At 31.9% G+C, this 13,303-nt stretch overlaps 1 protein-coding gene across 1 annotated transcript in view; it reads left to right on the plus strand.

Annotated features, from left to right (window-relative positions):
• The window catches only part of LRRIQ1 (leucine rich repeats and IQ motif containing 1), a 104,545-nt gene that overhangs the window by 72,628 nt on the left and 18,614 nt on the right, over nucleotides 1–13,303 (plus strand). The window contains exon 23 of the mRNA XM_066319239.1: nucleotides 12,028–12,151. Within this exon, the coding sequence (XP_066175336.1) occupies nucleotides 12,028–12,151 (124 nt within the window). The remainder of the gene's footprint in view (nucleotides 1–12,027; nucleotides 12,152–13,303) is intronic.

The following is a 13,303-nucleotide window of genomic DNA, read 5'->3' on the forward strand; positions in this document are numbered from 1 at the left end:
CAGTTATGTATTTTTTCTTATATTGGTAAGAAAGGCTGCATTTAAGATAGTATCTTTGAATACAATTTTGTTTACATGACATTCTAGAATTGTTCTCTCTTTGCAGATTTATTGTCAGACTCCCAATCCAACATGGTTGTAAGCTTCATAAATTAGCGCATTTATAGAATATTGTAGATAATCTAGTCCAGAAAATGAGATAAAGAAATCTAAGTACCCAGATAAAAGAGCTTCACTTTCACGATCATCATTAAGCAATTACATTGTGAATAACTGTATTTTTAATGGTTTCTAAATACACAATGAGTATCAGGTTTACTAAGACCCTGACTGTGAAAGACATTTCTCTGAAACACATGCATGCTTTTTGCTTTTGATAAGAAGCAAGCTCAGCAGTTTTTGCATGAAGAGACCAGTGATATCACTTGTGAAAGATAGAATGTGACTTTTAAAAAGGAGGAATTAAAACTCTGCTGTGTATTTTTAACTTAAATTTACTGAGTATTTGCTTTAGTACCTGTTGTATGTTTTGTGATTGAGAAATTAGCGGTGAATGTAAAAAGAAAAGAAACTATGTGCCAGTAAGCCAGAAAGTTCTGATTTAACCTACCAGTGACCTGGCTTTGTTTGTTCAGATGACAGTTCTAAAAGTGTGCAGAGAATATTCCCTTTTAATACAGTTATTTGCCGCAAGCCGTGACCTCACTGCCTGTCAGGGAGCAGGTCTGAATTGGCCCTTTCTCTGATATCGTGACATTGCTTCTGTTGCCTCGATTGTGACCTCTGATTGCATGATACCCCTGAGAGTTCAATTTAATAAGCGTGACTCCTGATTCTTAGCCAGGTCTGCCTTCTTAGGTTTTGTCAGACTCTACTTGTAGTCTGGTCTACATATGCTAAAATGCTGCATAGACTGTCATCATACTATGTGAGTTGTGTGCACTGTATTCAAAATTCTCTTTCAAACATCTTTCATTTATTGCAAATGCAAATATTTATAAAATCTTTCCTCGAATAAATTTTAGAAGTTGTTTCTATTACATTTATGGCTGCTTGGGATTTTTGGGTTTTATACCTTTCCACAGATAGTTACTATGCTCTCACTAAATTACTAAGCATGTATGTTAGCCATGCATCATACTGACTTCTTGTTTCCAGATTTTATTTCCCATATTAGAGTGTTGTATATTTTTATGACTTCCCATACAGTATGATTGTTCATTATAGAAGTATTAGGGGCAAATTCCTTTTTCTCATTGTATAATTAGTACAGTCACACAACAACAAGACTGATGAGCACCCAGAGCACTGTAAGGTGTAGTGACCCAGGATGCATCTGTTTGGAATATGTTTGGAATCCAGGAGAAGGTGAGTAGAATTAAGACATTTTACATACCATTGAAAATAAGTTATCTTCGGTTTAGTGAAAGTTTTGCTACATCATTGCATTCTTTTCTCCTATTTTCCTCCTCTTCTAGCCAGAACACTGAAGAAGAGTCTATTCTGAGACCTGGATGCCTTGAGGGTGATGATGCTATTCAGATATTCTCCAGTTTTAGTACCCCTTGATGCAGTCACTGAACCAGAATATGGAGAAGTTTAACGACTGAAAGAAAGTTTCAAGAAATGTGAAAGTTACAAGTTACAGACAAGTTTCTGTATTTCTTTACCTGCATTTTCTGTATTCTCATTGCAGATACTGTACCCGTTTTTCTAACCTCTATATCAGTACAAGTAACTTGGTCCTTCTAAAAATGTATCATTTCAGAAGAGCAGAAAAATCTTCCTGAAAAAATAATGCTTTGGGCACACTTTTGAAGTTGTATTAACATTTTTCTGTAAATGTTACCATTTAGTACTTGTTTATTTCTTCAAATGATTTCAAGAATTCTGTTACCCTTTTCAATCAGGTTAATTTTATTAGGGGTTTTTTTTTTTTTTTTTTGAAAACTGTATTAGGATCTTTCCTATAAAACAAGTTGTATATAAGGCGGAAAGTTGGTATTTTCTTGTTACACTCAAACTTGGCAATGAAATTCTGTTCATTCTTCTTCATGACAGTGACTGTTTACAGTGAAGTGAAATCAAGTAAAATCTTGGTTTGGCCAGGGGTTTGTTTTGTTTTGTGTTTGTTTTTGTTTGTTTTGTTTTTTTTGGTTGACAAATTCTCATGTAAGATTATGTAATTTTAATAACTCAATTTAGTCTCTAAGGTTTTAAAAGTCATGGTACAGTCATCTGTTTTCTTCTTCTGGACTAAATAGTATAAGATTAGCTACTGAATTTCCTTAGTCTCAAATGAGAGTTTGCCTACCTGATTAAAATTTATGGGATTTCACTCCTCTCTGGATCAGACATTAATGCTCTGTATATTCCTGTGCTATTGGCAGGAGATTAGATCAGCTGCAAACAAGCAAAGTTACAAGTGAACAACTGTTTTAATCTGTTGTCAGACAACTGGTAAAACAAATTGCACTTTAAAATTAATTAGTTATGGCTGTCTTAAAAACTATTTCAAATATAAACAGAATGCATATGAGGCAACTTCACCTATTTGGAATCATCATGGTATTTATGTTGTTCTTTGCTTTTCAAACAATTTTTTTATGTATGTATATAGACATACACATGTAAAGTTAGTGAGTAGGAGAGTTTGGTAGCAAGTTTAGGGGAAAAATTTGTAAAAGGAAACTAATTTAAATACACCTACAATAATCATAAACTATTTAAACTCAAGATAAGGGACAGTTAAATTATATTCACAAATAGAACTGTGAATAGAAATTGTGTTTCCACTAAAAAAGAATTTGAATAAATTCTAACCAGAATTCTGTAAAGGAACAGGAGGAGTCGAGGCTAATTTATTCCTTTTTAAACGGTTTTCTTCATTTAGTAGGTAAATCATTCAAACTTTCTCTGCATGGATAGAGAAAACCTGTGCCATTATGACTATAACTGATCCAAAGTCAATATAATTAAGTCAATTCCGTACCTGGGGAAATACTTGAATATATGTTGGTTTCTCTATAATTATATAGCATTTCGCTTTTTGTTTATATGTTTACCAGCTGAAAATCGCAGTTTAATTAATGAAGAAATCTATATGAATACTAAGCTCTTTGAGGCATATGTATTGAGAATTAACCTGGGGCAACTCGTAGGCAAATTGTAGTTTTCTTTTGCTTTTTTTGCCTGACCTTCTTTACAAATGTAAGGTTGGCTTTTTTAGTAGATCTACAAGGTACTGGAATTTCTTATTGTTTATTGTCTTCCATGATGTATCAACCAATTAAATATAACTCAATAAAAAGAATTAGTACTTTTATGTCTGTATTTATTTATAGACACTCATAAATTTAGTGTTTATGGTTGTTTTTAAGCTGGATAAAAATACATAAGAATTACACACAATTGGGGATTGACTAATTTTAGTTGTAGAGTCTTAAGAAAAAGAAAAGACTCTGAGACTTTTTTTTCCATTTAATTCAATGAACATTAAATCAAGTCTTGTTTATACAATGTTTGGCATAATGATGGGCCTGATCTTCTGTGTTACCTCTTGGTTTTGCTATGAAGTAAGTTAAACAGCAGCCTTGCACTAAGTGTAGACTCTGTGTGTGTATTTGACTATGGAGAATAGTTTTGCTGTTACACATTACTGTGCTGACAGAGCTGTGAATTGTTCTCACAGTATGCTCATCAAATACCAATAGCTATTTCAAATCAACATCAGAAATTAAGCCAGAAATAGTTCTGCTCAAACAAAAAAAAAAAAACAAAACAACCCTTTTAAATTGAAACATATATAATATTTTGATCTATCATATATATATATATAAAATAAGTATATGATACAGATAGAATGGCTAATCAGTCCAGAGGCATTCATAATTAAACTACGTATTGATATTAGTACAATAATTTTATTATTTCACTTTCAGTGTTGCTCTGCATTAAGTGCGAATCATGGATGTTATGTAGGCACATCATATGCATTGCTAAGCATGAGTTCTTAAAACAACTTCTATTATTCAGATAACTTTCTAGGAAAAAAAAAGTGTATTCTCAAGAATAAACACAATAAAGACTTTTTTAAAATTAAATATATGAAGCTGTGACACAAAATTAAATGTTTTAGTTATTCATAGGTAGTATGAGACAATTATCAATGTGATGTAAGTCAGCTTTACTGAAAAAATTCATTCTGCTCCCAAGTAATGATTTTTTTGTTCCTTTTAATACTTGGCATATGTATCTTCTTGCCACGTAGAAGCCTCCAAATATTATTTTGAACAAAAATTTTGTTGGGTTTGAATTTTTCAGTCCCTTTCTTGTACTTTTAAGTTCTTCACTACAAACAAAACCTGCTTTGGTGGCTGTCATACTCAATAAAATTGACTGTATTGTGTAGGTTTTGCCCTCTTTATAGTGAACAACATAGTAGTTAGACCTCCTGCACTCTTACAAACCGTTCCTTTGTACTTGTTATTTTGTGAATTCCTTTGGAAGATCTTATGTCTTAAATAATTTTACTTGGTTTATTGAATGTAGAGAAAGATATTCCTCTGGTTTGGACAACATATAAAGTGATATCTCTTCTTGCTTGGAAATGCCGTTTCATCACTAAGGAACTAAACACTTGTGTTGAAGTTCTTGATTGCTTCTGTCATTTAATTTTGAGAAGTGGGAATGGATAGAAATAAAATCTATCAAAGTATTCTGTTAAAAAAGGAGGGGTTAGGTTATGCATCTCTTATATTTCTTCTCAACAGTAAAAAATCCTCTATTCATTAGGGGGTTTATTAATTCCCAAAGTTTATGAGAAAAAACAGAAGATGTGTACTACGCAGATTAGAAATTAGAGACAAGAAACTATGTGAGAGTGTAGGCATTAAGGATAAACAAAATAGGTTCAATCTACCTTCATCTTATTTATATCTTAAATTTACTGATGCTTAACTCAGCATTGAAATGCTGAACATACTATTTCAAAATCTTTTTCACTGTTCTTGATTTCTTCAGTTCTTCAAGAGCCTTGACTATCCAAAGAACTTTTGGTAACTCTTGGCTGTACTCCAGATTCCCTTCTCAGCAGTGCTGTTGATGAAATTTGCCTGTGCAGAGTGGCTGAAGCGGGTGCTGTATATACTACAGAACACTGTGTTCACAGGAGACTACACAAAATAATAATGTGAAAGTATGGTATAGCACTGTAAAGTCTTCTATGTTCTTTTTGAATTTGTAAACACTTGAGCGGATCCTGAAGCATGCTGATTGCAGATGGTAGTTTACATCAGGAACTCTCCTCTTTCTCTCCATGTGGATAGAGTATCACCTCTGTAGTTTCTTCATTTTTTGTGGTTTTGGCAGGGATTTTTTTTTTTTTTTTTTTTTTTTTTTTTTTTTTTTTTTCTTTCTTAAGAACTGACTTAGTTTTTCCAACATAATGCAATTCCATATTCATAAACTAGAAAAAAAATTGAAATGGACAGTTGCTTCATTTCAATTGTTGAAAAGTTGAGGCAGCTTCATGTACATACCTGGTGAAATAGTATTTTAGGTTTATACATCAGTGCAGAGAAGTCTCATGTCTTAGGAAATATCTCAATATGCTGCTTGTTATGAAGAAAACTATAGAAGATCAATAAGAAATTGTATTTCATGTAAATGGACGAGTACAGGAAGTGATAACAACCCTCAGAAGTTCCAAGAGTTGGTCAATTGGAAAGAACAGTGTTTAATGATGGCTTGATATCAGTGCTAGGAAAATGAACCTTATGAAACAATTCAAGTGGAAATGTAGCATGTACAAGAGTAGAAGACGTGAGCATTTTAATGTAGAGTGGTAGTTTTCAAGGTATTTGTATGATCAGAGGGTTGCAATAGAAGAAGTTTAGTAATCAGGACATACTGGAAGAAGTTTTTTGACACTACTGGAATATGAATAGAGAAAAATACCTTTAAATGATGTATTTTAAAAGTACACCATTGAGGATGAAATAAGACTTAGATTTGCCTTAATAAGGGAAAAAGAAAACATTGAGTTTAAACAGTAAGCTAGAAACAGATAAATAGTAGTGGTGTATTCTGCCGGGGCAGGAACAAGTAGCAAAATAGAAAATAATGGGAAGGTACAAGTATGAAATCCTGTTTTCCTTGAATTCAAGAACTGAAATTTGTACTTTTTTCAGTGGTTTAGGAATGTCAGTGAATCTAATAATAAGACATCAAAGAGAGAACAGAGGAAACATGGTCTGAAATATAACTGCTGAAATAGAATTAGCTAGTTGGTGAAGACAGTAGAGAAGAAAAGGAGATTTGCAGATCAAATGATAATATAGTAGGCTTTATTTGTAGCTTAAAAAAATGCAAAATACCTGGTAAAAAGAGAAAAAGGGCTCAAGTTTCAGGAAAAATTACTCTTTTAAACTTTTTTCCTTTCAGTAGATACTTTTTTAATTATTTATAATTTTAATTATTTATTTTTAATTATTTATAATTTTTAAAATACGTTCTCTAGTACATTGATCAGCACTCCTGTGTTCAAAATTCCTCATTGATTGATAATTGATAAAGTATTTGACAAAGCATTTTTAAGCATCACAAATTATGTAGGTCATAACCTGAGGTAGTATTTTTGTGATGAAATTCTGTTTCATCTTTTATTCAGCTGTGAACTCACTCAGAAACTATTATAAATACATTTATTTCATTCATTCTGCTCCTAGAGATGGAAGTCAATATAGTCAGAAGTCACTTTTCACACAAGAAAAAATATCTTCTAAAATTAACTAATAAGTTAAAAGAAAATGTTTTTACAGTAGAATTTGTATGTACCCTATTATCTTAAAATTCCAGACCTGACTTATAGATAAACATAATCTGGGGATGCTGTAAGCTTCAGTAAGAACTCTGTACCACCTTCTGCTATGTATGCTGCCAACTGTCTAGAAGTCACAAAAATATTTCTATTATAATTTATTCACAGTAAGCATGCTAAAGACCACTCTAAATACCATTCTTTTTCTACAACCATTTGGGGCCTGTTGGGATTGCCATGGAATGGATGACAGTATTTAGTGACTCTTGACAAGTACACTTCAGACAAATGTTGTAAGTTTTCTGTTGAAAAAAAGAAATTCCTCTAATTTCTCTTACATTCTAGAACATGGGTGGGTTTTGGGGGGAAGGGCAGTGGGGGTTGTAATTTTTAAATTACTGTTATTCTCCCACCTGTTTCCAAATATTTCACTTTTTTGCCTTAGTAGCAAGAAGAACTCATGTCATTCTTTCTGTTCTGTGTCTATTATACAGACTGTGTCAGAAATAAGGCGATGTTGTTGTTGTTGTAACATGGAAAAAATGAGATTAAAAGGTTTGATTTTTAGATTTGGGATTTCAAGGTAATTTATAAATGTGTAATACACACATTATATAACTGTATAGAAGACAGTAGAAATTATAAAGCCTCACAGGGTACATAATTTTTTATTTTTAATAAGGATATTTTCTTTCAGATTTTGTGGATTCATACACATACTTACATATGCCCTCATATCTTTCTCACCAGTAATTTATGCCACAATACTAACAGAGAAGAAAAGTGTAATATATTAATTGTATAAACAGTAAATTTATGTTTAAAAAGCCAAGTTCAGCTACTTAATTCCTGTATTAAGAGCAGCGATTCCAGAATATATATTGAGGAAATTAACTCTGGTCACAGATTTTTTTTATTAGGGGATGAAAACTTAGAATGCTGAAGAATTTCCAAGCACTTCTTTCACATTGTAGGTCTTAGGTTTCTTAGTCTTTTATTTGTATTTTACTCCCTATGACACAAGGTTTGGAGTGATTTAAATCACCTTCTAAACACAAGATTTGAAAGGTGCAATACAGTGCAAGCTTCTCTATATATGTATCAAGTAGTATGACAAAGTTAGACCTTTTATCTTCCAAAAGATTTGGAAAATATTTGTTCTTTACTGTCCTTCTAAGGGTCTTTAGCATCCTCTTGCATATGAATTGATGAAAATTGGAATAACTGTCATTTACGACAATCAGGACTGGTGTTTTCTGGCACAGAACTTGAGTTCACCCTGAATGCAGACACTGTGCAACCATCCTCTTCCTTTCATATTCTGTACTGTTAACACTTGACCTGACACTGGGGAACATAAGTTTCAAGTACCCCTTAGCTTGATGTGATTTGAATCTCCAGCTTCCACATGCCAAGCTATTCCCTGGCTGTGTTTCAGTCCTCTTTTGACAGTGACAGCTGCAGCTGTGGGCACAAGGTCTATATATCTTGAGGGAAAGAAAGAAAACTGACTTCATGGAGAATTTAGGGCACTTCACCTGAAGTGGTTTATAGATTCTTTGCACTTCTATTTTAGCTCACTTAACAGATTATGCAGAGATAGTCTAATTTAAGATACATAATAGCATCTGTTTTTAAACAATGTGAGTCATACTGTCCCAGAGCACACTCAGCAAACAGATTTGACTGATGAAGGATAACATTTTTCTGGACACCAGAGTTCAGGTTCTTACAGGTTTGCATGTGGATTTGGTGACCCAGAAAAGAATTTGTTAACCTTCCTATAAGATACAGTTCCAAAGATATTTCAGATGCCAGGGCTGTTCTAAGTTCTTCCTATTTAGATGCTCAAATTTTGTAGGAAATTGCCAGTAGGTGGCCCTGACTGCTGCAGTGTATCTGGCCTAAGTTCACAGTATCTGTGAGGATGATTATTTGGCAACACTTAAAGATCATTACTGTATTAATTCCAAGTATAAAACAATTCCAAACTTAAATTATTAACATGTGTGTCATGTAAAAAAAAAAAAAAAAAAAAAAAAAAAAAAAAAAAAAAAAAAGGTCAAAAAGATTGAAGTCTTAGAGCGATAATCTAATGAGGGTATGATACCTAAAATACCTCTGAAATTAATTTGGGTTTTGATGCCTTCTTTGATGTATTTCTATTTTCTTTGATAGTTTTAGAGTTGTCCACATTTAGCAGTTAAAGATTATGGGTCTGATCCATTTCAAAGATGCAGAAATATTTACAGCTCTTTGGAACTTCTATGAGTGTTAATACTTCTACAAAATCAGGTCCAGGTTTTTAAAAAAACACATTGCCCTAATTTAAGAAAGGCACCAAGAAAATGCATGTTAATGATACTGGTACACAAGATTCTTGAATGCATGATGGTCATAAATGGAATAGAAAAGTGATAATGCAGTGGTTTAATTCATAACATGGGGGGGGTTGGTAAGAAAAAGCTAGGTATTACTTTTAAATAGTAAGGATATGAGTATGTTACAAATAAGAAAATTGAATACAGTTTTCTGCAACTTTATAAACAAATTTTTGAAGATCATCTGCCCATTTGAGAAAAAAAACCCCACTATTACCACTAACATGAAAAAGAATATTCTAAGATATGCTATTATATATATATATAAAACATATAATTATATATGTATATAATTATATATAATATGCTATTATATAGCATATATAATTTTAAGGAAGAAAACCCTATTGTTTCCACTTTTTTCTTGGTGATATTTTTGTTTCAGTCATGTTTCAATAATCAACATGAAAAAAAATTAAAATAAAAGTTTATTAAATAAAACCAGTTGTGTTTCAAACATAATTAAATAAAAATTTGAAACTGCAACCAAGTAAAATTATTAAAAATAATTTTGGAAAATAAATTACCAAGTTAAAGGTGGTAATAATTTTTGTAAGCTTTATTACAGGTTATTTTATGTTCATCTTCTTTTGACCATCGCTGACAGACAGACAGACATGAACTTCTAATACTGATTTATCCCCTATATTGATTTCCCTTTTGATACAGAAAAAGATAAAACCATTCTAGTGAATGCATAAATAATACAAATAATATTAATTGCAAGATATATTTGTCCTTTGAAAGATAGTAACACTGAGCCAACTTTTCTGTAAATACAGATAAGAAAAAAACTGTGTTTTCTTGGAGATTATTCCTCATTGGAGAACATGTGCAGAAGGCTTAATCTCCAGATAACATGCTCTTAGGGGGTCACTCAGAATGTGTTTTACTCCTGTTAAAAATCAGCATCTGTCTTTGAATGAAGAGCTGTAAGGATACCAGTGTAGTTGTGGACTTGGAACTCATAAATTTTCAAAACATAAAGGTTAAATAACTGTACTCCTGAACCAGGAAGGACATATAAATTTTAGAAAAAAAAGAAATAATTCCCACTTTAATAAAGGAAACTGATGAACAGCATAATTATGAGTCTTTTAATGTTTCGCACTGATTAAGTAATTCACTGCTTGACTATTTTAGTCAGCCCTCGCACCCTCATTTGCTAGATACAGTGATTGTCCATCCAAGATTTTAATTTTCTGTATTCCTAAGGAACTAAATGAGAGTTTTTTACACTAACTAAGGATAAATTTTTCTGCCTAAGTTCTAGTCTGTGAATGACTAGCAAGACATATATGGCTTTATATTCTGGACCAGGACCTTGCCTTGAACACATTCAGCCTAAGGAATGAATTTGGTTTGAATAGAGATTCCCTATACTAAGAAAAATGAAAAAAAAAATTTGTATTTCAGACTATGAAATAAGCAGCTTTGATAATTTAATTTAGAGCTAAAATTTGAAAGCAATGAGCTCACAATAAAACTAGGTTAAAGGCCTGTGAGGAGCTATAGTTTGCAGTTATGCAAAGTAAATTGTAAGTTTAAAAAAAATACTACAGATGATGTACCGAACCCCTTAAATGGTGAATATCCTATAACTTCAGTTAATAATGTCAAAACACAAATAAAAACTATGGCGCTTCTGTTATCTCCATCCCCACTCCCTGCCATGTCTTTGCAGTTACTGAAACTTAAGTCATCCATAGTGAGCAAATGGACTTGATGTTAAGTGGTCTTTGCTAGTTGAAGTGTTCCAGCAGTTTACTAAACACCTTCTAGTAGCTGCCATAAGCACCTATCAGTGAGGAAAGCAGAATCTTTAAAAGAAAAAAAAAAAAAAAAAAAAAAAAAGAATAATTAGCAACAGGGATGATAACTTAGTGTTATCTGAAATGACATCTAAGAGAAAAACAAAAAACATTTGTACCAAAAGAAAAAAGTTTCAAATGTTTCATAAAAGCCCTGAGTTGAAGGTGTTAAAAAGATATAACCTATAAAGTTGATGGATGAGGGTAGAAAATAAAAAATTTTTCTAATCCATGGATATTGCCATGCAACAATGATGGCTCCTCTTCACACTTTCCCAAATCTGTCCTCATCTTCCTGATGCTTCTAACTATATCTGTTATTCAGCAGAATGGTCCAAAACCTGAAGGATCTCCACAATTGTACTTTTTTCCCCAAAATATCACTGTTTTATTCTCTATCTTTAGATGTCTTTTGTGATCCAAAAGTAGGTAGTAATTTCTGAAAAATAATATCATAGATGCAATTGCTTTGGAATCAGAATCAGAAATTGCCATTAAAATGTCTTAAATGTTTTAACAGATCATATCAGTAGAAGTCAGATAAGAGTAATAAGATTGCCATGTGTCGACTCCTGCATGTAACACTGATTTGGTTTTTTAACCAAAGATTGCTAAGTGGAATTGTAAGTGTAAATTACTGCGTATTTTTAATTACAGAGATACCACAATAAGCAACTCTCATGGCAGCTGTGACAATCAATTTCTGTATGATATATACTTCTATATGAATTTCATAAGAAAGAATAGATTAATTTCCCAATAAAATAAAATTATTCAGAAGGCTAACATTACATCTCAAAAGAGAAAACAAACCATAAAATTAAAACTAATATAAAAGTATTTCTTAAATATATCTGAAGAAATTTTAAATAGTTGGACGACACTGAATAAAAATGAAGTAACTGCCTTTTTTCTTTTTGACAAAGCAATAGGTTCCAAGTTTATCTGGAAAATTTTAAAGAAAATGTATTTTAAAATAATGATGAAAGACAGGAATATCTTTCTTCCTCCGCAGGTAAAAAAATTTCTCAGCTGGATACTACTTTAGATGAGAAATTACCTAGAGAAGACCTCACATACCAATGGCTTCATGCACAGCTTTTGGATTATGAAGCAGCCACTTCCAGAGATACAAAGTGGTGAGGTCATCGCCTTTAAATTAGATTTTTTTTTTTATTTTAAATTTGTCTTGTAAAGTGAAACCTAAGTTAATGGTTCTAAAATAAACATGACTTTGCAGCTAGCAGACAGTGCACCATATTTCCAGGTCCCAAATATAACATCCTTCAGAACTGGCTTAGTAGTCATTGTACAGATGCTTCTTCCACAATGAAATTAAAACTATAAAATGTTCGAATCTTATAATAAATAACTACTTAGTTTTACTTTAGCAATGCAGTGGGTTTTAGACTGTAAACAATGTTGATAAAAGTGCTTATTCATCATATATTTTATAAGGTAATTGATATCTATTATGATTTTATGTAATTAAATAAACTGTAACATTAGCTATATTGTTAGGTTTGATTAAGGAAGTACAACAATACTTTTTTTTTAACTAAATAGTGTGTATCTGTATTTTGTCTTCAAAACATAAAGCCAGCATTTACCTCTTTATACTACATTGTACTAAAATGTTGTAAACATGTTCCTTCTATGTTCAGTTTTGGTTATTAAACAGGTAAAATGTCAATACAGTTAAGGGAAGGGTTCATATTGCCTAAACTAACATGAAGACAGAGGAAGTATGTTTTGGTCATAAATTCAATATAAGGCATTAGTATCTTAATGAAGTAATTAGTAGACACAGTGCCAGGCATCTCTTAGAAAACCAAACAAAGTGTCAGTAGGCAAGTAATGGGTTTAGTATATTAATTTTATCATTATTTTTATTAAAAATGTATTTATAATTAAATAGGCTGCAAAGTGGTCTGTCTTGTGCAGAAAAAAGGCCACATATCCTGCTTGTATCAATGACTGTAGAAACTATATGAAAAACGTGTTCTTTAGGAAATATTTATCTGGCTTTGCAGAAATATCCATCTTTCAGTCATGGTCCATCATAGATAAATGCTCAAAGTATTTGTTTAAGGTAGTTTTCATGACTTTTAATTTGAATGAAAATCCTGGAATACAACATGCAATGATGTTTGAAAGTAAGAAGACACAGAAATTTATAAAAGAATTTTCTTAAATATTATTGGGCTACCTCTGCAGGTGTATACTATGCCCTAGTATTTGTACTGACTTTTTTTTAAGGATCATGATATAATTGTTGATGTGTCAAAAGT

The sequence above is a fragment of the Sylvia atricapilla genome, chromosome 5 (genome assembly GCF_009819655.1).
Source record: "Sylvia atricapilla isolate bSylAtr1 chromosome 5, bSylAtr1.pri, whole genome shotgun sequence".
Lineage (NCBI taxonomy): Eukaryota > Metazoa > Chordata > Aves > Passeriformes > Sylviidae > Sylvia > Sylvia atricapilla.